The sequence below is a fragment of the Miniopterus schreibersii genome (genome assembly GCF_964146895.1).
Source record: "Miniopterus schreibersii genome assembly, chromosome: 6".
Classification (NCBI taxonomy): domain Eukaryota; kingdom Metazoa; phylum Chordata; class Mammalia; order Chiroptera; family Miniopteridae; genus Miniopterus; species Miniopterus schreibersii.
In genome coordinates, this window is record NC_138107.1 from 36,566,796 (window position 1) to 36,589,604 (window position 22,809).

Consider the following 22,809-nt stretch of genomic DNA (forward strand, 5'->3'; position numbering starts at 1 on the left):
CAGGCTGTTGTAGAACATTACTGTTAAAAAGTACTCATAGTAGCCATAGGTTGACCTTTACCTTGGCTAAATTCTTACAAAATAACCCCAACTCCATATTTTAAATGCCGTCTTATTTATTTTACAATAAGGATTTTTTTATCTGGGGACAAAAAATTACTTTGAGAAAGAACTTCCCCCCCCAAATAAAATTTCTCATGATGTATCTAGAATAAATAATTCAGCTATATTATGAAAGCCAACCTTGATTCTGTTTGATGTAACACATTTAAGTTTATATATTCACCTTTAAAATCCCACACAAAAACTGAGTCAGAATCTTCTTTTTAAAAATTTAATGTTTTAAATTACAAAAATATCTTTCTTAGTTTTAGGACTCCAGTTGTAAAGAATGACTTTCCACCTGCTTGTCAGTTATCAACACCTTATGGCCAACCTGCCTATTTTCAGCAGCAACAGCAGCAAATACCTGTTACTCCACTTCAGAATTTACAGGTTTGATAAGCTTTATCTATGATGGTATATGTTAAGGTGAGATCAATTTCATAGATTTTATTTTTACAGCATCTAGTTGCTAGGAAATGTCTTAAGGACTTGTCAAACTTGACCAAGTGAAGGGGCTAGGAGGCTTCTAGAAGAGGTCAGTGTCAGGAGGAAACTGAAAAGAGGCCAGTGTGTGCCTGGAGCTCAGAAGGGATGGGATGATCCTAAGAATCCTGCTGGGCCCTTTTAAGTTTTACCCCAAGAGGGATGGGAAACTGTTGGAACTGGTTGGAGCAGGGAAGTGAACTTATTTGCATTTTGAAACAATTACTCTGGTGACAGTGAGATGGATGGACTAAGGGGAATGTGGGATGTCCTGTGTAGGAAACTGAACTTCACATTAGTATTGAATTAGAATTAAGTCAGAATTACTTTATTCTTAAAAAACAAACAAACAGAAACTGTCAGCAGTTAGGGGAAAATGAAACTGAACTGCTTTTATCCCTCTCAGGAATTTTCAGTTTAAGCATGAGAGGAAGCTCCAAAAGGAAGGGGTTGGAGGGTGAGGATAGTGAAGAATCTTAATAAAATCACAACGTAATGGAAGATGACAGGTGTATATTTCAAAACCTAATACTTTCTTACAGAAAACATAGATCATGACTCCAGTGTCTTTCAACCCTAGAGGTTAAAGAAATTAGAATCCTTATCTTTTTTTTAATATAGCAGGAGATTATATGAGAGAGATTCTATCATTTGGGATCTAAAGCAGGACTTAGTTAAATTGAGATTTTTAATCAGCTAATCAGGCACTTTTTGTGTCTTCAGCTTCCTTGTCAGCTCAGAATAAGCCCTCTCACACCAAGCCATCTGTTCAAAACATTTATAGGTCCTCAGAGAGCTCTGGCATAATGGAAGGGAAGGGGAGGGGAGGGGAGGGGAGGGGAGGGGAGGGGAGGGGAGAAGTGGCAATGGTAGAGCAGATCAGTTGAAAGTTTGCTGAGGAAGGTGCTAAAGTTCAAATTTAAAAACTTGACTATCCTTCAGCAAAAAGGGGGCATTGCTGACATTTGCATTTGTCAGGTTGACTCTGGAGCTCTTAGCACCTTAGCACACTGCTTCCTTTACAGTGTAATGCTAAATGAGAAAACCTGTGTGTGTGTGTGTGTGTGTGTGTGTGTGTGTGTGTGTAATAGTAAAGAGGTTTATGTAAGAAAAATAATAGATAAGAAAGATGAAAAGTGATAGCTTATGAGTTTGTATGTTGAACATTAAGTGGTTCCCCATTCTCCATTTCCCCTTTAAATCTTCTATTCATGTTAAGAAATAAAGGCAAGTTAGAGGGGGAGACCTTGGAAGTTTGTATATTAATTTAGTAAGTTAATTTCTTTTACTAAAGTATGTAGAGTAAATTCCCTCTTTAAAATAATTGATACTAATATCTAATTACTTAAAATTTAATATAATTTTGAAATTGGAAGCATTTTACTATATTAAATGCAAGCTAGTTTCTCAGGTATATTCTTTGAACTTTAGAATCTTTACATATTTTAATTTAGATTTCAGCATCCTCTTCATCAAGTGAATGTATTTCAGTTAAAGGAAGAATTTATTCCATTTTGAAGCAGATAGGAAGTGGAGGTTCAAGTAAGGTAAGAATCTACCCAAAAAGTTTGAAAACATTTTTTTGCAAAGATATATATATCTTAAATATTTAAGAAACGAATAAAAATATTTTAAACTTTCCTTTCTTTTTCTTTTTACCTTTCAGCCTCTTTGTTTCTTCACTTCTAGAGGCCCATATTGCCCTTGAGCCAAAAAATCCTTCTCATCCCCGGCTCCTATTTCCTCCTTCCAGCAAATGACATATCTCTTTAGACTCATCTCTTATTTCCAGTACCTTGTTCTTACCTTCAGTTTTCTTCTCTAAATAGCATTAACATTGACTTAGGGGTGGCAAGTGACAGCTGTGTATTATCACAAAACAATGTTCCTAAAGTCAGTCAACACTGTGATGTAAGTGACTGATATGCTTAGGATGATCCAGCGAGGTTTTTGACTAATGGATTTTGCTTTGTTTTGAGTGTTTCATTTTAAAAACAGTTTAGTTAATTTACGAATTCCTAGAATTGGACAGGTCATTTCCTAAATTTATCTGAGTTCTGAATTTATATGGTTCTAATTCTCTGGATGAAGGGCATCTCAAAAAAGTTGTCTCAACTTACTGTCTTTAATTTTTCTCATTCTGTTCTCTTAAATCCACTTAAATCAGATTTTTACTTTTATTACTTACCAAAATAATTGTTATAAAAATTACCATTGAGTTCCATATTTTTGCCAAATCTAATTCGTAGCTTTGATTTGGGGTATTTGGAATAGTTGATTTCTCTTTTCTCATTGAAACTTTTTTATTTTTTCACTTGGTCTCTCCACTGGCTGTTCCTTTTCTGTCTTCCTCATGTCCCTGATCTCAGTGATGCAGTGCCCCAGGGCTCAGTTCTTAACCTCTTTTCTTCTTTCTCTAAACTCACTCCCTTAGTGTCCTCATTCAGTCTTATGGTTTTAAATACTAGGTATATGCTGACAATTCCCAAATTTCTATTTCCAGCTCAGACCTCCCCCTTGAGTTCCAGACTTATATATCCAATTTGACTGCTCAGCACTTCTTGGGTATCTACTAGATCTTTAAAACTTATGTTCCAAAGATAACTCTTGCTCCATAGTCTTCCCCATTTCAGTAAATGGCAACTCCATTCTTCCAATTGCTAGGCCAAAAACCTGGAGTCATCATTGACTCCACTTACTCTCAAACATACTTCCAGCCAATCAGCAAATCTTGTTGGTTCTACTTCAAAGTATATCCAGAATCTATTTCTCACTACCTCCACTATTATCTCTTTGGTCCAAGCAACTTTCATCTTTTTACCTGGATTATTACAATTGCCTCTAACTAGTCTCATTGATTCAGTCCTTGCTCTCCTGGTCTATTTTTACATAAGAGTCAGTTTTCCTCCAGATATCCTCAAGTCTTTGCTTAAGTGTCTTCTCTGTCAGGCCTTCCTTGGTCACAGGCTTTAAAACGGCAACTGCCACTTCTAATCACTTGTGAGTTCCAGTCCCCTTTCCTGCTTTATTTCCCTCTGTCACTCATCTTCTAGCATGCTCTGATTTACTTGATTTGTTGTTTGGGTGGCCCTCATTTGAATGTGGCTTCCATCAATGTAGGGATGTTTGTCTGATGTATTCAGTGATACTTGCTCTGTTACCTAGAATAGTGCCAAGAACATAACAGAGACTGGAGTATTTGTTGAATGAAAGAACTGTCCCTCCTCACCTGTTTTGCTATTATAAGTTGTTAGGGATGATACATGAAACAAAGCCTAGGTTTAATTTAAATTTTACTATAATTTTCTAAGCCAGCTAATAATAACTAGACTTGCTGAAGACTGTCTATGTACATTACCATAAGTAGTAATTGTTTAGTAATATTAATTTCTTTTCTGTATGCATTTTCCTTGTTGATTTTTATCAATGTATTTGAATTACCTGATTTCATTGCTTTAACAGAGGGAGTGAAAGCACATACATGCACAAAGTTGGTTTAAAAGTTTTCATTTGCTCAAAAATTTTGAGGTCTTATTATACAGTTTTAATATCCTGCAAATCTTTTTTCTAATATACCTGACAACTTTAATGTTTTAAAATGTCCACTTTATTCTGTCCTAATTGTCTTTAATGGTGGTAGCCAACATTTGCTACACTCCAAACACATCATCTCAGTCATCCTTCCAACCCTGTGTGGTAGGTACTACTAATAACATTCATTGTGTTAAAACAGAATAGTAGATAACTCCGTTCTTTGAGACTTGTAAGGCTGTTTACCTTACACAAAATGGCTTTATCCTATTTTCAAATTCCTTTTATCTTTTTCCGTGCTATTTTCTCTTGCTTTTTGCTCTATCACTGTTTTATGCCCCTCTCCCTTTAATTTGCTGTGTGTGCAAGTAAACCCAGTAGTACTTTGTTAGAATTATGGATTTAATTTTTTAAGTAACTAAGCTGTACCTGCTCCCCTGGTATACACTTTGGCTCGTATTCCTTGCCAGTATCTGCTGGGTAATCAAGGTTAAATGGCTTTTAAATGTGATGTTTACTTCAATGTGTCAAAAAGGGTAAATGAATATAATTTTTCCTTTCTTACACTGACACTTTGTATTTGAATTATTGCTTCTTAGAAGCCCCATTCCTGTTGCATGTCTGCTGAAGGTTAGACACATTAGCAGTGTTTTCTAGTTTGTGAAATGTACTATCTACCTTAAGTGTTGCTTAGAAGTTGACTGTTGTTATAGCCAGAGCACCTGGACCTCAGAGACCCTGACAACATGATTACAGGATCTTGTTTCTGTAAACTTGACTTTGAAAATTAGAACTAATGTACTTTTTACAACTGAATATACTGATAGCTTACAATTAGTACCATAAGTAGCAATTGTTCAATAATATTAGTTTCTTTTTCTGAATGCATTTCCTTTGATCTCATATTTTTAAATATTCTCTACCACATAAATGAAATTGTCAACTCAGGCACAATGGAAAAAACACCACATGTGAAATCAGTTGACTTTATTATGGTCGTTAGCCTTCCTTAACATTTCTGAATCTCTTCTTTTTTAGGTTATTTCTCTAGTTAAGGCATTCAGCAGAGTGTTATGACATATATATGAAATTTAAATTACCTTTCTTATATGTTAATATAGAAACTTTTTAGGGTTTATGCCTTTGAGTTAATGAATGCCTGTTGTCATAGGTAGTTGAAAATGGACTATTACTCTACCAACAGGTGTATTCTTATACACAGAATAACACCAGGCACTTTTAATTATTCATATCAGTATTCCTTAACTTGTCTAATAAGTTTACTGTTGTGTTAGTACATTCTAAATTTTCCCCTTTGTTCTACTGTATAGGTATTCCAGGTCTTAAATGAAAAGAAACAGATATATGCTATAAAGTATGTTAACTTAGAAGAAGCAGATCACCAAACAGTTGATAGTTACCGGAATGAAATTGCTTATTTGAATAAACTACAACAACACAGTGATAAGATCATTCGACTTTATGATTAGTAAGATTTTTTTATTTTTACTATGATTCCTGAGATAAATAACTAATAGATCTTACCTAGTATAACCTAAGAATTTATTATTTTGTTTTTATTTATTGTTTTTTTAATGGCAGTGAAATCACAGACCAGTACATCTACATGGTAATGGAGTGTGGAAATATCGATCTTAATAGTTGGCTTAAAAAGAAAAAATCCATTGATCCATGGGAACGCAAGAGTTACTGGAAAAATATGTTGGAGGCAGTTCACACAATTCATCAACATGGTATTTTAAATCTCTTTATCATGTGAAGTTAAAATATCCATTAATAATGTCTTAGAGACATATACCTATAATTTTAAGATAGTGGTTATTGGCAGCTTTAGACTAGATAAACTGTTTTGGAAGTTTATTTAAAGATGAAGAAACAAAACCATTTCTTTAAAACACTGTCAACCAAATAATATAGGGCATAAACTCAAGTCCCACATCCATAATGCATCAATAAATGCAAATGTATTTTATCAGTAGTAACAGTCATAACCCTAGGTTTCCAGATACTTGGATTATAGCAGATCTGAGACTTTGGGGTGCAGGCATACTAAAAATCTGAGATGTTTTTTCACTCATCCTAGTCATTTTGTATTGTATACCTTTTGTGGGAGTTGGTTTATTGTTGTTTTGGTTATTGCCTCTTAGCCCTACCTTCTGGTTGGGTTTTTACTTTACTTAGACTTGGTTCTTGTTAGGGCTTCTCTGCCTTTACCTTATCCCTTTTTAAAAAACTGTTAACCCAGCCCAGCTGGGCGTGGCTCAGCGCTTGAGTATCCACCTAGGATCCAGGAGATGGAGGTTTGATTCCCGGTCAGGGCACATGCCCTGGTTGCGGGCTCCATCCCCAGTCGGGGGCATGCAGGGGGCAGCTGATCAATAACTCTCTCATCATTGAAGTTTCTTTCTCTCTCTCTCTCCCCCTCTCCCTTCCTCTCTCTGAAATCAATAAAGATACATTTTAAAAAAAAAGTAAAACCTGTTAACCTAGGTGTTACATTTTGTCTCTTCATGTCTTCATTCCTATAAGTTAAAGATAATTCACCAGTGAACAAGATCAGACTATAGGGATGGAGGCATCAGTAGCATTAGGGTCTTAGTATCTGGCAGTGTCATTTACAATGCTTTCTAATGGGCTATTAATTACAGTGGTTAAGCGTAAACTCTGAAGCCAGGCTGCCTGGATTCAACTCACGGCACTGTCACTTAGGCCCAATGACACTGAACTTATTTAAACTCTTTGCCTTAGTTTCCTCACCTAAAAATGGGGATAAGGAGGTATTAAATGATTCAATACAAGCAACAAGCTAATAATAGTCCCTGGCACATAGCAGGGTTGCTATATGTTGGTAGATTATATTAAAAATGAATAATTTGATCGAGTAATTACAGGAATCAGCACAGCTGGTAGATTGTGAAGTTTTTTGTACTAAGAATGTTTTACATTGTCTAATATTACAAAGGATTTTTATTTCGAAGGCATTGTTCACAGTGATCTGAAACCCGCTAACTTTCTGATAGTTGATGGAATGCTGAAGCTAATTGATTTCGGGATTGCAAATCAAATGCAACCAGATACAACAAGTATTGTTAAAGACTCTCAGGTAAGACTTAATGAATGGCTGGTTACCACCCAAGGGAGTTCAGTTCCTTTTCACTTGTGAAATATTATTTTGCCAATGGGGATTTTTTTTTTTTTTACCTACCTCATTCTTCAAAGAATTTAAAGCCTTTTTATAAAAACAAATCAAAACCATGATTAATAAAATTTTGTATAGAAAGTCAAGATCTGGTAGAAGTATATCCATCAATTTTGAGTGATTTTCCTATAGTTAAGATAGAGAGGCAGTAATTCCTGTCTTGAAATCATCTTTTTTTTTTTCCAAAGGGTGATGCAAAAATAGTTTGTTATGATATAATTTATGTAAAGTTAGATAGTATTTACAAAATAGAAATGATCATCTTGAATTGTCAAAACAGAGCAGCCTCACTAACCAGGCGAATTTCTTGGTCATGATCTAAAATTCACCTGAAACTTGGTCTCAGAATTTCCTGGTAGCAACCAGAGAGGGATTACAGTTACATGTTTTTTATTGTCGGTGAGGTAAGATAATTTTATTCTTCCAGAGAAGTAAAGCTTTTATTACTTACATTGGGGGAAAAAATTCTTAAGGGGGCTTTTATATTGGAAACACCACAGTAAATATTGTACTCAACTGCATTTTTATAATAGGATATGCAGTAGCAAACTTAGTAAAATTGTCCCCATAAAAACTGAGATGGTAACACCACAGAATAACTAAAAACAATCTTGCTTGGAGCCAAGATGTGTTCTATGTACTATACAGATTTTTTGTATGGATCTGCCTTAATTCTAGGAGTAAAACTAGACTTTTGTAGTCCAGTAGGAAGAGTAGATGAGCAGGGTGCCCTTCAAACAACTTTATGTAACAATCACTTTTCTTTATATTAAAAATATGACTGAACATCTAGTTGTAAATCCCCTTGAAGGTATCTTCTATGCCAAGGCCTTAAAATACAATATTCCATGTTTGAAAGCAGAACCGTTTATTGTAGAATAAAATGAATGCCTTGTAAGGTTGGCATAATCCAACTGTGAAAACTCTTGCATAATTTAGACACCCATCGCATCTTAGTTTGGACATGGGCCCAGTGAGTACTTGGAGAAAAGCTAGATGGTTGGTTACTTGGTTGGTTGGTTAGTTGGTTGGTTGGCTGGTTTATTTTTAAAAATTCTCAGTCTATTTCAGCATAGAAATGAGTAATTGATCAATTCCTTCTAGGTTTATGGCCATTAATAGAATTTTAGCCTGGACAGTTTTATGGTAGTTGCCTACCATAGTCATAGAAATAGCTCAGCATTCTGAAAGGAGTCAATTTGCTGATTATGAACCCAATTTATTTTGCTGGAGTTGTGAAGAAATTTATGTCTTAATATTGTTGTTGGCTTGAGTTTTTCAGATATATTACTGAAATTTAATTACCCAAGTTTCCAAAAATCTCACGTTCGTGTTTTTAAAAATCTGTAGCAGAATGTGCTATTTTCATTGATTGGTGTTTTCTGTGATTTGGCAAATAGGTTGGTACAGTTAATTATATGCCACCAGAAGCAATCAAAGATATGTCTTCCTCGAGAGAGAATGGGAAATCCAAATCAAAGGTACTGTAAAGGTTATCTGTCATTTATCTAACATTAATAGGTAATGGTCTATTATCTGAATAAACTTAACAGATAACTAAAAGTTATTTAAGTTCTAAAACTTTAGGCCATTACAGAGACCTTGCCTTCTCAAGTAGATTGTCATGGGATTTAATTTCAGCCTTCTTTATTGATTTGAGATTGTTCTTTAATATTGTGCTTTTAATATGATGATGCCTCACGTTGTGCTTCTACAAGAAATCCACCTAGGGTATTTTTAAGTTTTAAAATTAAAGAGAAAATTTAAAACTAAATTAGCACTGGTTTGGACACCTTAAATAACATTAACTTGATAACCTTAGAAGTCTTTTGTTTCCTCTTTGATTCTTACATTTTACTTCCTAACCAGTTATTCATTTGTGAATTCTCCATTTTCAAATACAACTCTAGCGTATAATTTGTCCTGGCCACTGGCTACTTTTCCGCTTATATCTTATTTGACCACCTCAGTGAGCTTTGTGTTAGCTTCATTAGTGCCCATTGTTGCGCTGCCTGCCATGATGCCTCATGCTCCCAAGCAAATCCTTCCTCTGTGACAGTGTAACCATCTGGATGGAAGCACACGTTGTCCAGGGACTGCATTCAAGTCATAGATCTGCCTCTTCATTAACTGTCTTGGTGACTGAACTTGCCTAGTTTCTTCTTCTGTAACTTAGGCTTACGAACAGTACCTGTTTTAAAAATAATTGAGGATTAAATGAGAAAGAATATAAAACACTTAGCATATTGTCCAGTTCAAAATAATTGATTAATAAATGTGCTTCTATTAACTAAATTATATTTTTCTTCCTAGAAAATTGTGGCTTCTAAATGTCTTTTCAAATAACTGCATAAAATTATGCCAAATAGTCTCTCTTAAAAAATTCTTTTTATCTGTTTAATTCTCTTTTTCTTCTCATACTTAGATTTGTTGTCTTTCTCTTTTTCCTTTTTCTTGGTTAGACTTATCATGGTTTTGTTATTTTTAAAGAAATAGGTCTTCATTTAATTTATTGATTCTATTTTTATGTGTTCTCTAATTTCTGCTATGTATTTGTTTCCCTTGAGGTTTATTTTTTTTTCTAGCTTCTGGATTTAAATAATCGCTAATTTAGTCTTAGTATTCTTGATTATAATTGAAATGTTAAAACTGAATTTTACTTTAGCTTCTATTTATAGGTTTTACTTTTGTGTTCCTTATTTTCATTAATTCCTAAAATTTGTAATTTCAGTTTTAAAATTGTTTTATTCTTTTTTACTTTAGAATAAAATTTATTTTGAATTACATTCAAAATTCAGAATTTATCAGTTGGCAACTCAGTGCTTTAACATATATTGGTAAATCTCAATTCATTTGAATCACCTGCTGTTATCCATTGGCCTTAGTGATTCTGTATAGAAGATATATTTTTATCCCAACATGTGAGTTTATCCCTGCTATTAAAAAGCTCAAAACTCCTCCCAGTCTAGCTGCCTCACATTACTTTCCAGTGAACATCTGTTGGCTTCTGTTCTGAGGTCTCAGGTATATTGATTACTTCCCTCTGCTTCAAATGCCTCTGCTATGCAGGACTTGTGGCTATTGGTGGTTCCTCCTCTCACTTATATTCTGGCATTCCTGGGTATAGTTTTTCACCTGGTTTTGTTATAAATATATTCTATGTTTATGGTTTTGCTACTAGGGTACTTTATCTTATCTGGGGATTTGGAGAGATTGAAACACTGTGCTGCCATAGCCACTGCTATTTCCCCATGATCTGATATCCTTTTTAGCCCATGATTTAATTAGAAAATGGCTTAATTTCCAGGTGGTTAAATTAGAGGAAAAGGAGGTTATTATTTATTTTTTTTATTAATTTTCAGTTTTCTGAATGTTCAGATAATGGGATCTGTTTTATCTGTTATCTTCTGAAATGCATATTAAAATCTCTACCCCTCCCCAAAATAATGTAATAGTTTCTGCTAAATTTGTTTCTTTTAAATGTGGATATGTTAGGGTAGGCAGCTAGAAAGATATGAGCTGGGAAAGGCATTTGGGGCTTGGAGGGAATATGTGTGAAACATGACAAACCAAAAATAGACAATGGAAATGGCAGACTCCTGCGTGATGAGGAAAGATTCAGAGCCCCTCCGGGATGTGGGCTAACCAGTGGCATAACACCTGTGTGAAGGAGCCTTACAGCTTAAAGAAATTTTGTTTTTCCAAAAATAAGAGAGGGGGAGACTTCCTGAGAGGCACTCCAGTCTAGGGGTATAAGTACCCCAAACCCCACCTAAGCAGGGCACTTGGTTTGGTTTCGGCTGGCTGAATTGCCCGCTCACGTTCTATCTGAGTGTATTTCTAACCCACAAATAAATCCTCTCCTGCTTTTGTTGATATTTGTTGTCTCTTATTTGAATTCGTTCCTACAAGCAAGACAAGAACCAGGGGCACAGAGTACTGTCTCTCGCCAGAGACCACCAAACCACCACTGACGAGAGTCACTGCATAGAAGTTTCTATTATCTCTTCTTAGTTGATTGTACCTTTTGTGACTATAAAATGTGTTTCTTCTGTTAAAGGCATTTTGTCAAGTTCTCTTTTTCTAATATTAATATTGCTACCTGCTTTCTTTTTTTTCTCTCCTGTTTTTGCATTTGGTTATATATGTCCATTTCTTTTCATTTTTCCTTTCACTTTTCTATATCATTTGGTTTAGATCAGTCCTTTGCGGAGATCATGTGATTACATTTTGTTTTACTGTATATTTAAGTATCTTTTAAAAAGGGAATTTAGCCATTCTCATTTATTATGCCCCCTGCTATGTTTGGTCTTATTCATATTTTTTATTAAAGTAAAAACATGATTATGTTATAATATTACATTATTTCTAATGAGATTAATACAAAGAACATTTAACAATAAGTAATATTTATTAAGTACTTATTATAACCAGAAACTATTCTCTATGCTTACTCAGGCCTCATAGTTATATTGTTTAAGGCCTAAAAGGGTACTTTTATTATTTGTATTTTGGAGATGAGGAAACAGAGATGCATAGAATTACTAGCTAGTGATAAGGCCAGGGTTCAAGCCCTGCTCAGCCTGGCTCTATAGTTTTGTGTTCTTGAGTTTAGGATAACTCAGCTTAAATAACCTTTAAAAGATCTATTTATACTTATATGTTATAAGTTTATATAAAAATTTATTATAATCCAGTAGCTTTGGGGAAAACAAATTTAAAATTTGCAGTTATATTTTTTAGTTTTGTATTTTCATAAACTGACAAGAATGTAATATTTTGTTTTAGGTGAAATATTTTAATTATGAGTTTTTTGAAAGATTTAAAGTGAAGTTCATCTCTCGGTCAAATAACCAATTATAATTAAAACTAGAAAAAGATGCTTTGTCATGTAAACATAATCTAGTACTTACACATTAATTGAGGTTTACTTATGATTTTTAGTATTAGGATATATGTGTGTGTGTGTGTATAATACTCTTAAATTTAATTTTATATTAAAATAATGGCAACTTATTTCTGGTTTTGTGTGTGTTTGTTGTTGTTGTTGTTTGTTTTTTTTACTTAGATAAGCCCCAAAAGTGATGTTTGGTCCTTGGGATGCATTTTGTACTATATGACTTATGGGAAGACACCATTTCAGCATATAATTAATCAGATTTCTAAATTACATGCCATAATTGACCCTAATCATGAAATCGAATTTCCTGATATTCCAGAGAAAGATCTTCAAGATGTGTTAAAGGTAACATTAGTAGAATATGGATATAGAAGAACAATATATATACAGTTAATCCTAAACAACTTGGAGGTTAGGAGTGCCTATCCCCCTCCTAATTGAAAACCTGTGTACAAGTTTTGAGTCCCCAAGAACATAACAAGTAATAGCCTACTGTTGACCAGAAGCCTTAATGATAACATAAAGAGTCGGCTAACACGTTTTGTATGTTATATATATTATGCACTGTATTCTTACAATAAAGTAAGCCAGAGAAAAGAAAATCATAAGGAATAGAAAATGAATTTATAGTTTTTATTGAAAAAGTGGACCACGCAGTTCAAACCAGTGTTGTTCAAGGGTCAACTGTATTTAATTGTTTGCCGAAATGATTGGAATTATCTAAGTGGCTTAGCTATAAACTGGCCCATTGAAAGAAATTGCTGGCTGAATTCACTTTTTAAAGCATGTTAATTTCACTTTGAAGCTGTTAGTTTTAAAATGAATACTTGGGGATTTTGCAAAATATGACATGAAATAATCTCTGAGTAGGCTGCCTAGAAAGCAACTTCTGTAATGCAATGCAATCTGAAAAAATACTTTATCAATATTATGTAAGAGAACTTTCTTTGTTTAAAAATAATAATCTTTATTTTTATAGCGTTGTTTAATAAGGGACCCTAAACAGAGGATATCCGTTGCTGAGCTTCTGGAGCATCCATATGTTCATATTCAAACTCACCCAGGTACTTCTTTAAAAATCAATTTATTACCAGATTCTTATTTACTTATTAATCCTTACCTGAGGATATGTTTTTATTGTGATTTTAGAGAGAGAGGAAAGGAGGGGGAGAGAGAGAGAAACATTAGTGTGAGCATCATTGTGAAAGAGAAATATCGGTGGGTTGCCTCCTGTACACACCCCAACCGAGAATGAACCCATAGCGTTTTCTTGTATGGGACAACACTCTAACCAACTGAGCCACACCGGCCAGAGCAAGAAAGTTTCTTTTTTTATGCTCAATACTAAAATAAGTGAAATTGCCTTCCTTTACTTACTGGCATATATTTTTACTTATCCTAATTAAGGGCCTGTGATCAGATAAATTGCAAGAATGCCAGTTATTGTACTGTTTTAACAGAATGTGTATTTATACATGAAGTTAATTTTTCTTATTGGTATCAGTGTATTATCAATTATATTTTTCTACAGGTAACCATAAGGGAGCCTCTGAAGAAATGAAACATGTTCTGGGCCAACTTGTTGGTCTGAATTCCCCTAACTCCATTTTGAAAGCTGCTAAAGTAAATATTTCTATTATTTATATACATGAATTTTGTTTTATATAGTTTAGTGTGTTAGACATTTAAATGGGTAATTCAAAGAAAAGCTGGTTCAGTCAGATCAACTATGAAATAGTATTTATCTACATTTAGATACTTAATGTGCTTTTGACACATACAGGTTTATTCAATGTATATTCTTATTATGCAGATAGAATAATTGAAAGTGCATTGTCATATAAAGTATATTCAAATGATTGCTGTGAAGTCTCAACTGGAGTAAATTTAATGAGGAATTTGTCTTTAATTGGCCCCATTCTTAACACAGCTTTTGAATTCATTTTTTCTACTCATTTTTTTTCTTAAACCATCTCAGAGAAATCACAGTATTTGTCACATATGACTTATATGAAGCTGTATGTAGCAGTCAGTACATTTTTCAAAGCAAATGTCTCAAACCTTTCAGCTTCCCAATGCCTGTTTATATCTGTACCATAATTTTTTTTATCTTACTGCCATCAAACACCTAATCATTTCTAGAACCTTATGTATGCTTATTGACCAACTTGTTTAGTTACCAAGCAGTTACTAATTATATATTTCAATTATAATATTATTATAAAATTATAGGAGCTTTTAGCTCTCTGGGTATGGGTAAAGCCAATCTAAGATGTCAAGAAGTTGGACACATTGTGGAGGAATTAACTATTTATTCACTATTTTGCATTTATATGCTATATGGTAAATTTTTTCTTAAATTTCTCACGTGCTGATGTATAAATCAGTGACTTTAGGAATTAAAATTGGACAAAATTTGTTTTGTAATTTTGCTCTGTGTTTTATATCTCTGTATTTTAAATTTCTACCATTGTGTTGTTAAGTTTAAAGCCTTTTATAAATGAAATTGAGGTAGATTAGTTACCTTTATCAATAAGGTAATGTGTTCCTCGATGGCAAAAATATCTTCACAAATTAGATGTTGGCTTAGTTTTAAACCCTTTTTAAAATATAGATTTTAATGCAGCTAATTATATTTAAGATAATTTGTATGATTTTTTTAATCTTTTCTGTTCATTAGTTTAAATAGCATTGGAAAGTATATTTTCTAATGAGTGTATATTACATTATAGGAATTTATCTAAGACTTCATTTGAGAAAAAGTAAGGGAGATCAAGAAGGCCTTGAAAATACACATATCTGCTTATTGGTAGCATGGTCCATTTCACTTATAGAGAAATTGAGCTGCATCTCATGATAGCTGATACTTAGGCCAAGCTAGGTGTTAAAATTCTTAATTATTTCCAATGGTTTATAAAATAATTTCCTAATTATAGGAACAAAAAAGAAATGTATTGCTTAGTAAAATATGTAGTTATCTCTATTAATCTAATAATATGCTGAATTTTAAGTTACAAATCAGATTTGTGTTTTTAATTTCAGACTTTGTATGAGCACTATAGTAGTGATCAAAGTCATGATTCCTCTTCATCATCCAAGACTTCTGAGAAAAAAAGAGAAAAAAAATGATTTGCACCTACTCAGAAACTGTCAAATAATCACCTGTAAAATATATTGGACTGTTGTACTCTTGATTTTGTGGAAATCTGCTCTTGAAGACAACTTTACTCTGAAATGTCATTGGCAGAAAAATTCAGTGGATTATCCTCAAAAGAAAACTAAAAATAATAACCACTAATGCCACTGTATATATTAAATTATAGAACTGTTTTCTCTGTTATGCTTTCCTATAACTCTAACCTATTTCATATCATTTCACACTTGAAACAATGGTTGGATAACTGAAATATATTCTGAAGAACTATGTAAATAAAGCTTTGTAGCATAAAATGACACTAAAATATTAAAGTTCTGAAATTATTTTCTTCAAGCAGATATATTGGTGTGGTAGCAAAATTCTTAATTAATAAAAATTGGATTAAGAGAAGACACAAGACTAGAACTTAGTAAACTGTTGGATTTTCTACGTAAACAATCATGTCATCTGCAAACCAAGAGAGTTTATTTCTTCCTTCCCAATCTGTATACCTTGTATTTCTTCTTATTGCATTAGTTAGCATTTCTGGTATGGTGTTGAAAAGGATCAGTGATGGGACTTTCTTGCCTTGTTTCTGATCTTAGTGAGAAAGCTTAAAGTTCCTCACCATTAAGTATGATGTTAGCTGTATTTTTTTTGTATATACAGGGTAAGGCAAAAGTAGGTTTACAGTTGTGAGTATGTGAAACACAGTTTATTCTTGTATTATTATTTAATAACTATGGTATTATTTTCCATATGACCAACTATAAACCTTTTGCCCCACCCTGTATTCTTTATCAAGTTGAGTAAATTCCCTTCTATTCCTAGTTTACTGAGAGTTTTTATGAATAGGTGTTGGATTTTTGTCAACTGTTTTCTGCATCTATTAATAATGATCATGTGATTTTTCTTTTTTGGCCTGTTCGTGTGTGGGCATATTAATTAATTTTTGAATGTTGAACCATCCACGCATACTTGGGATAAATCCCACTTGGTTGTGGTTTATAATTCTTTTTATATGTTGTTGAATTTCATTTGCAGATATTTTGTTGAGGATATTTACATCTGTATTAATGAGAGATATTGGTCTATATTTTTATTTTATTTTATTTTATTTTATTGATTGATTTTAGAGAGAAAGGAAGGGAGAGAGAGAAATATCAGTTTGTTGTTTCACTTATTTATGCATTCATTGATTGATTCTTGTTTGTGCCCTAACTGGGGATTAAACCCACAACCTTTGTGTATCAGAATGATGTTCTAACCAAATGAGCTACCCTGCCAGGGCAGGGCCATATTTTCTTGTAATGTCTTTGTCTGGTTTTGGTATTAGGCAATACTGGCTTCAAAGAGTGAGTTAGGAAATATTCTCTCTACTTCTGTTCTCTGAAAGACATTGTAGAGGATCTTTTCCTTTAATGTTTGATAGAATTCACCAGTGAACCCATCTTGGCATGGTGCTTTCTGTTTTGGAAGGTTATTAATTATTGATTCAATTTCTTGAATAGATACAGACTTATTCAGGCTGTCTATTTTTGTGTGTGAGCTTTAGCAAGTTGTGTCTTTCAAAAACTGGTCTGTTTCATCTAGGTTCATCATAAGCATAGAGTTGTTCACAGTATTCACTTATCCTTTTAATGTCCCTAGGATCTGTAGTGATGTCTCCTCTTTCTTTTCTGATGTAGCAATTTGTGCCCTCTCTTTTTTTCCCTAGGTTGGCTAGAGGTTTATCACTTTTATTCATCTTTTTAAAGAATCAGCTTTTGGTTTCATTGTTTTTTTCTATTGATTTCCTGTTTTCAAGTTCATTGATTTAATTGGCTCTTCATTTTTTAGTTTCCTAAAGTGGAAAGTTAGGTTACTGATTGCAGATTTTTTTTATTTTCTAATATATGCATTCAGTGCTATACATTTTTCTCTGCACAGTGCTGTATCCCACAAATTTTGGTAAGTTGTGTTTTCATTTTTATTTATTCAAAATACTTTTAAATTTCTCTTGATGTGAATACCAGGAGGCAAAGATTGTCATGGGACATCTTTGGGGCTTCCTACCAGTAAATGCTAGCTCTTTTTATGATTTATATTTTTTTGTATTTTGTACAGATTTTTAAAGTTTCTCCTTGTAAGATTTGTTCTAAATTACCTTTCCCTTTTTACTAGGAGCCTATTTTCTGTTATGTTAAATGGAAAAATTACAATGTATTGCATGTTTTCTGAAATAGTAAAACACCCTTAGATAAAGGGAGAAGCTATCAAGTTAGGATGACAATGTCTAAAATATATTTTAAATATCACTTTCTGATTGCTAAATTATATCTAGTTTTGCCTTATATATTTTGAGGCTATTTCACTAGATGCTTGCTCTAGCTTTTTTTTTTTTTTTTTAGTTTTGTGTTTTTTTGTTTTTCTATTCCATAATTTCCACTCTGATGCCTTAGGTTTAGAGTCTCTCTTTCTTTCTTTTTTAGTTATTTGTCTTAAATTTAACCAAGCTTATTAACTTAACAGACTTAAACAAATATCTCTACCTCCCTACCAAACAATACAAAGACTTTAATGTACTTTAGCTACACTAGCATAACTTGCATGATTTTGTGGTCTAATATTTTAGTTTTTTCCTATTATAACCCCACAGACTACTATCATTTTATACAGACAATATTTATTTAGATTCACAGAAAGCATTTACCATTTTATATATTTCTTATATCTCAGACTATTCTTTTGGGATGATTTCTTCTCATTTTAAAATACTCCCTTTGGAAATTTCTTTAGCAAAGATCTGTTAATAGTAAATTATTTCTTTCTGTTTACTTAAAAATATTTTAAATTCACCTTTGTTTTCATGAAGATTGTTTTTTCTGGGTCTTAATTCCAAATTAATAGCTATTTTCTTTTTGTACTTTGAGATTATTACTGCACCTACTTCTGGTTTTTATTGTTGATATCAGAAAGTCTTCTAGTCATCTAATTAATATTTCTATATAAGTGGCCTGCCTTTTTCCTCTAGCTGCTTTTAAGATCTTTCTACCTTCTGTGATCTGCTAGTTGTTGATACTTTTTAATCCTGTTTGGTATATATTATGCTTTCAAAGTCTATGAAATCACATATCTTGATTTTGAAAAATTCTCAATTATCTGTTCAAACTTATTGTTCTATTTGGTTCTGTTTCAGATCCTGTTTTTTCTTGATGGTTTCTTGCTGCTTTCTCACGTGATTGATTCTATCATTTATTTTTTTTTTAGTAATTTACATGGGCCAATTTTACATTCTGTATCTGCAATTTCAGTACTTGAAGTGTTTGAGTTGAAGTCATTGTCTTCTCTGCTAACTTTGATCATGGTTTCTCACTGTGTTGGAGGTCTCCAAGACCACCCCCAGGTTTGGTGATTTGCTAGGAGGACTCGGAGGATTCAGCGTATAGTCATACTCATCAGTATGATTGATTCTAGTGAAAGGATCTAGTGAAGTTAAATCAGCAAAGGGAAAAGGTATGTGGAGCCAAGTCTGCAGGAAACAAGCCACAAGCTTCCAAGCGTCCTTTCCCTGTGGTTCACAGAGATGCACTTAATTTCCTAGCAACAAGTTGTAACAATACCTATGAAATGTCTATCACAGTAGCTCATTAGAGACTTGGCACCCTGGGTTTTTAATGGGGGCTGGCCATGAACTCACGCTTTGCCTACCAGGTGCCAACATTTTAGACTCCCAGAAGAAAAGCAGATGTTTAGTATAAGCCACTTGTTTGTACCTCACAGTTTAGGCATAGGGAGCCACTCGTTATTTAGGCGACGGTGGGAACCCTCCTGACATCCAAGTTCCCAGACTCCAGCCATAGTAACAAGCAAGCCTAAAAGATACCTATAACTTTTATCTTTGGACAACAAGATTCTATTTCTTAATGTCTATGGGGGAGGGAGAAGGACAGCTGCTCTGGGTTGCCTGCACTCTTGCACCCAGGCTACCTGGTGCCCTACTATCTGGTTGCTCTGGCAGACAGAAAAGGAAAGCATGCACTGCCACTTAAAATTAACACGAGAGTGACACCCTTCTCACAATTCATTGGCTAAGTGAGTTACATGGTTTTTATGTGATGATCTTGTGTCTAGAGAGGAGAGCTCAAAGTACATGATGGACAGCACTAACTAGCATTTGTAAGAAGATACGGCTGTCTGCTTCAATCAAGGGTTCCTACCTTGTAGTTCAGAACCCCCCTAGGACTACTGGGTAGTGAGTGGCACAGAGAGAATAAAAGTACATACGCTACTTTTTCCTTGCCGTGTCATTTTAGAGGTTTTTTATTTGATGCTACTTTCCTTAAAGTTACAGACAACTTTGGGATGCTCTCCATGGTTCTTCTGCCTTCCTATTTTCTTCCTCTTCAGTCTACTTCTCCACTTTTACCTCCAGAAAGAATGTGTATTGTAGTGAAGAGGAAAATGTATTAGTAATTACATTAATTTGTTGCTTAATAAAGAAATAAGGTTTATTGTGTTGCAATGTTTGTAGAGGCATATATATGTGTGTATATATGGAATTATTTTGCATGCTGTGTTATTAGAAATATGTTAAATTAGCATATTTGACAGAATTGGGTCAGAAAGGTCCCTACAGATACAGGTGAGGTGAGGAGGAGGAGATTGTAGATGGTGGTTTACATTCTCACTGCAAGAGTGAAATGAGGCAAGAACACAGTTGGCATTCAATTATGTGGGACAGAGGATCATGCTCAAACTTACAGTCTCCCCTTAGTCTTAATATATTATAATGCCCTTTTTAAAAAAAAAAAAAAAAAAAGTATGCATAATTATTCATGGAGCACTGGTGGACTAGCTAGCTCTACCCTGGAGGAAAATCTCAGGAGTTTAGGGGAGGGGGCTGAGGAAGGGATCAAAAAGAGACAGGGAGGGAAATTCTTTGGAGGGCTAGGAGCCACACTGGAATTGCATATTTGGGGATACTTGAGCATGCTGCCTCTCTTCCCTTTGTAGGGACTCACCAGCCTAAGTAAACCTGGTACCTTGCCTCCTCATCTTGTCTCTGGATAAATGAAAAGTAACCATAAGTGGAAGCTTTTGCTTGTGAATTTCTCTTTTTTAATGTTTCTATAAAAAAGAAAATAGTCTCATCTTAATTTGAAAAATATAGTAGAAAGAAGCATGATTCCTAATCCCATCATCCTGAGTTAATTACTTTTGACATTTGGCATATTTGCACAATTGTGATAATATATTTATAATTTTATACTTAATTCTTCCACTTACCTTCCTCATAAGCATTCCTAACTCATTTAAACCCTTCATAAATATAACTGATTCCTATGAAATATCCTATCATATGAATATATAAGAATATTTCCCAATTTTTTATTTTGTGTAAAATAATACAGAATAAACCTCTGTGACTTTTTATTATTAGGAATGGGAAGTCCTAAAACATAACGTTTGTCCCAAAACATAACTAATGTAAATTCACAAAGAAAGATCATGGTCTTTTTGAATTAGTAATTTGGTATTAGATTTGGAAATTAATATTGGTTTTACTTTTAAGCCATCCCTGATTGGTGGCCAACCTGATACCTTTGTAAGTAGATTTAATTAAACTACTTTAGGGAGGAGACAAAGGCTATCTAATCAGAAATCCTGTTGATTCCACTTTCAAGATATATCTAGCACTCAAACAGTCCTCACCAACTTTACCTGTATCACCTGGGATCATTGCAGTAACTTCCTAACTGTTCCCTTCTACTCTTGTCCCTCTGTACTCTGCTTATTATACAACGTGATTTGTTCAAATATGAGTCAGAGTACTTTGCTTCTCTGCTCAGTACCCTCCAACTGAGTCCCATCTGATGGAGCGAAAATGCCCGAGTCCTTACCGGATAGGCCTTTCCTGCTGTATGCAGCCATCTCTTGACGGTGTCAGACCCACTCCTGCCTTACGGCCTTGGGCTTGCTGCTTTCTCTTCTAGAATGCTTTTTCCCAACTGTCGCTAGGCGTGTTTCCTCATCTTGTGTTTGTTCAAATGTCACTTTGCTACTGAGGCGTTCCTTAAACAGCCTTTAAAATCACATTCCCCTGCTCCAGGTACTCCATAATCTTCCTTGCTTTATCACTTCTTATAGGATTTATCCTTATGACATTCTTATTTATTTTTATTTATGTTTTACTGTTTATTTTGTTCACTACGCTATTCCCAGTGCCTAATACAAAGTCTAATCGATAGTTGACAATTGAATACATGAATAAAAGCTTTTCTTTCCTGGAAAGAAAGCATTATAAAATATTTCTTACCGAGGAACCATATTAGCAAACTGTGCTAGCCCGGCGGACTGATGTAACCCATAGAGTGCTAGACAAAATGAGACATCCTTTATGGGCATCACCCACTCTAAACGACCTAGTTGCAGCACTGGGATTTTAGGAATGAAGGATGTTCACAGAGGCAGGCTCTTTCCAGACATGCTCTTGAATGACAGGGAGGACTATGCAGGCATGACGGTACATGGTCCTAGATGAAGTATTTCTATGTTCAAATAAATGAAGTAAACTGAAGTCCCTGCCCTTCAGGCGCTTATTTCTGTTTCTCCTCTTCATGTGTTATGAGGGGAAATTTTTCTCTTTTTTTAGCTCTAGCCCGTCTGTCCTGGCATTGACTTTCTAGTTCTTGCTGATCCCACGCACGGTTGAGCTGATGCATGGAAGTGCTGACAAGACAGGAGGGGCAAGCATCAGGTGCCTGTCTGTGCCCACAGCTTGGGGAGGCTGGTGAGGGTGGGATGCAAGGAGCGCTGTCCCTCCCCACTCCATTGCTGTTTCTGAAGGGCACTCCTGGCTCCCTTCTCTGGTGGGGATTCCCCAAGGGCTGACTGTCATAACCAGATATTGTCCCCACCCCAGGCCCGATACTCCTTCCCCTGCGCACTCAGGCTGGCCTGCATTCCCCCCAGGGCTGGAAAGGGCCCCCTTGTGGTAAGGGCGAGAGTACGGAGGGCGCTGCCTACCCCAGAAGTTTGGCAGCTGACGGCCTAGTGAGTCAAGGTTCAGTGCTTCCAGCTGTGTGTGGAGTGGCAGGGACAACAACTGTGGTTCCAGTTTTGAGCAGGAATTTCTGGTTTGGGTGTCGGTCTGTATGTATAAATGACTGATTTGGAACAAAACTCCAGGGCCCAGCCAGGGACGGACTTGCTAAATGGGTCAGGTCAGGTTGGAAAACATTATAAATCACTGCTTACCCAACCTACCAGGTGAGTGCTTAGAGCACTTTCCTCGAACTGTTGCAAATCTCTGCATTCCTTTGGCCTCACCAGCTTGTCTCTGCTGCTTAACCTTCTGTGACTAGGGGCAATGTGGAACAAAGCAAGAATCATTCGACTCAGGCAGCCGCTCATGATGACGAGTTTTGCCTTTTTATAATTGAGATGGCTCCA

The 22,809-nt window shown here is 34.7% G+C and overlaps 1 protein-coding gene across 2 annotated transcripts in view; it reads left to right on the forward strand.

Moving 5' to 3' along the window:
• The window catches only part of TTK (TTK protein kinase), a 37,922-nt gene extending 20,189 nt beyond the window's left edge, over positions 1-17,733 (forward strand). For both annotated transcript variants that reach the window (XM_081140567.1, XM_081140566.1), the window contains exons 13-22: positions 369-495; positions 2,043-2,135; positions 5,451-5,608; positions 5,722-5,873; positions 7,119-7,243; positions 8,740-8,820; positions 12,408-12,584; positions 13,219-13,303; positions 13,771-13,862; positions 15,282-17,733. In XM_081140567.1, the coding sequence (XP_080996693.1) occupies positions 369-495; positions 2,043-2,135; positions 5,451-5,608; positions 5,722-5,873; positions 7,119-7,243; positions 8,740-8,820; positions 12,408-12,584; positions 13,219-13,303; positions 13,771-13,862; positions 15,282-15,368 (1,177 nt within the window). In that variant the 3' untranslated portion in view covers positions 15,369-17,733. The remainder of the gene's footprint in view (positions 1-368; positions 496-2,042; positions 2,136-5,450; positions 5,609-5,721; positions 5,874-7,118; positions 7,244-8,739; positions 8,821-12,407; positions 12,585-13,218; positions 13,304-13,770; positions 13,863-15,281) is intronic.
• The last annotated feature ends 5,076 nt before the right edge of the window (positions 17,734-22,809 follow it).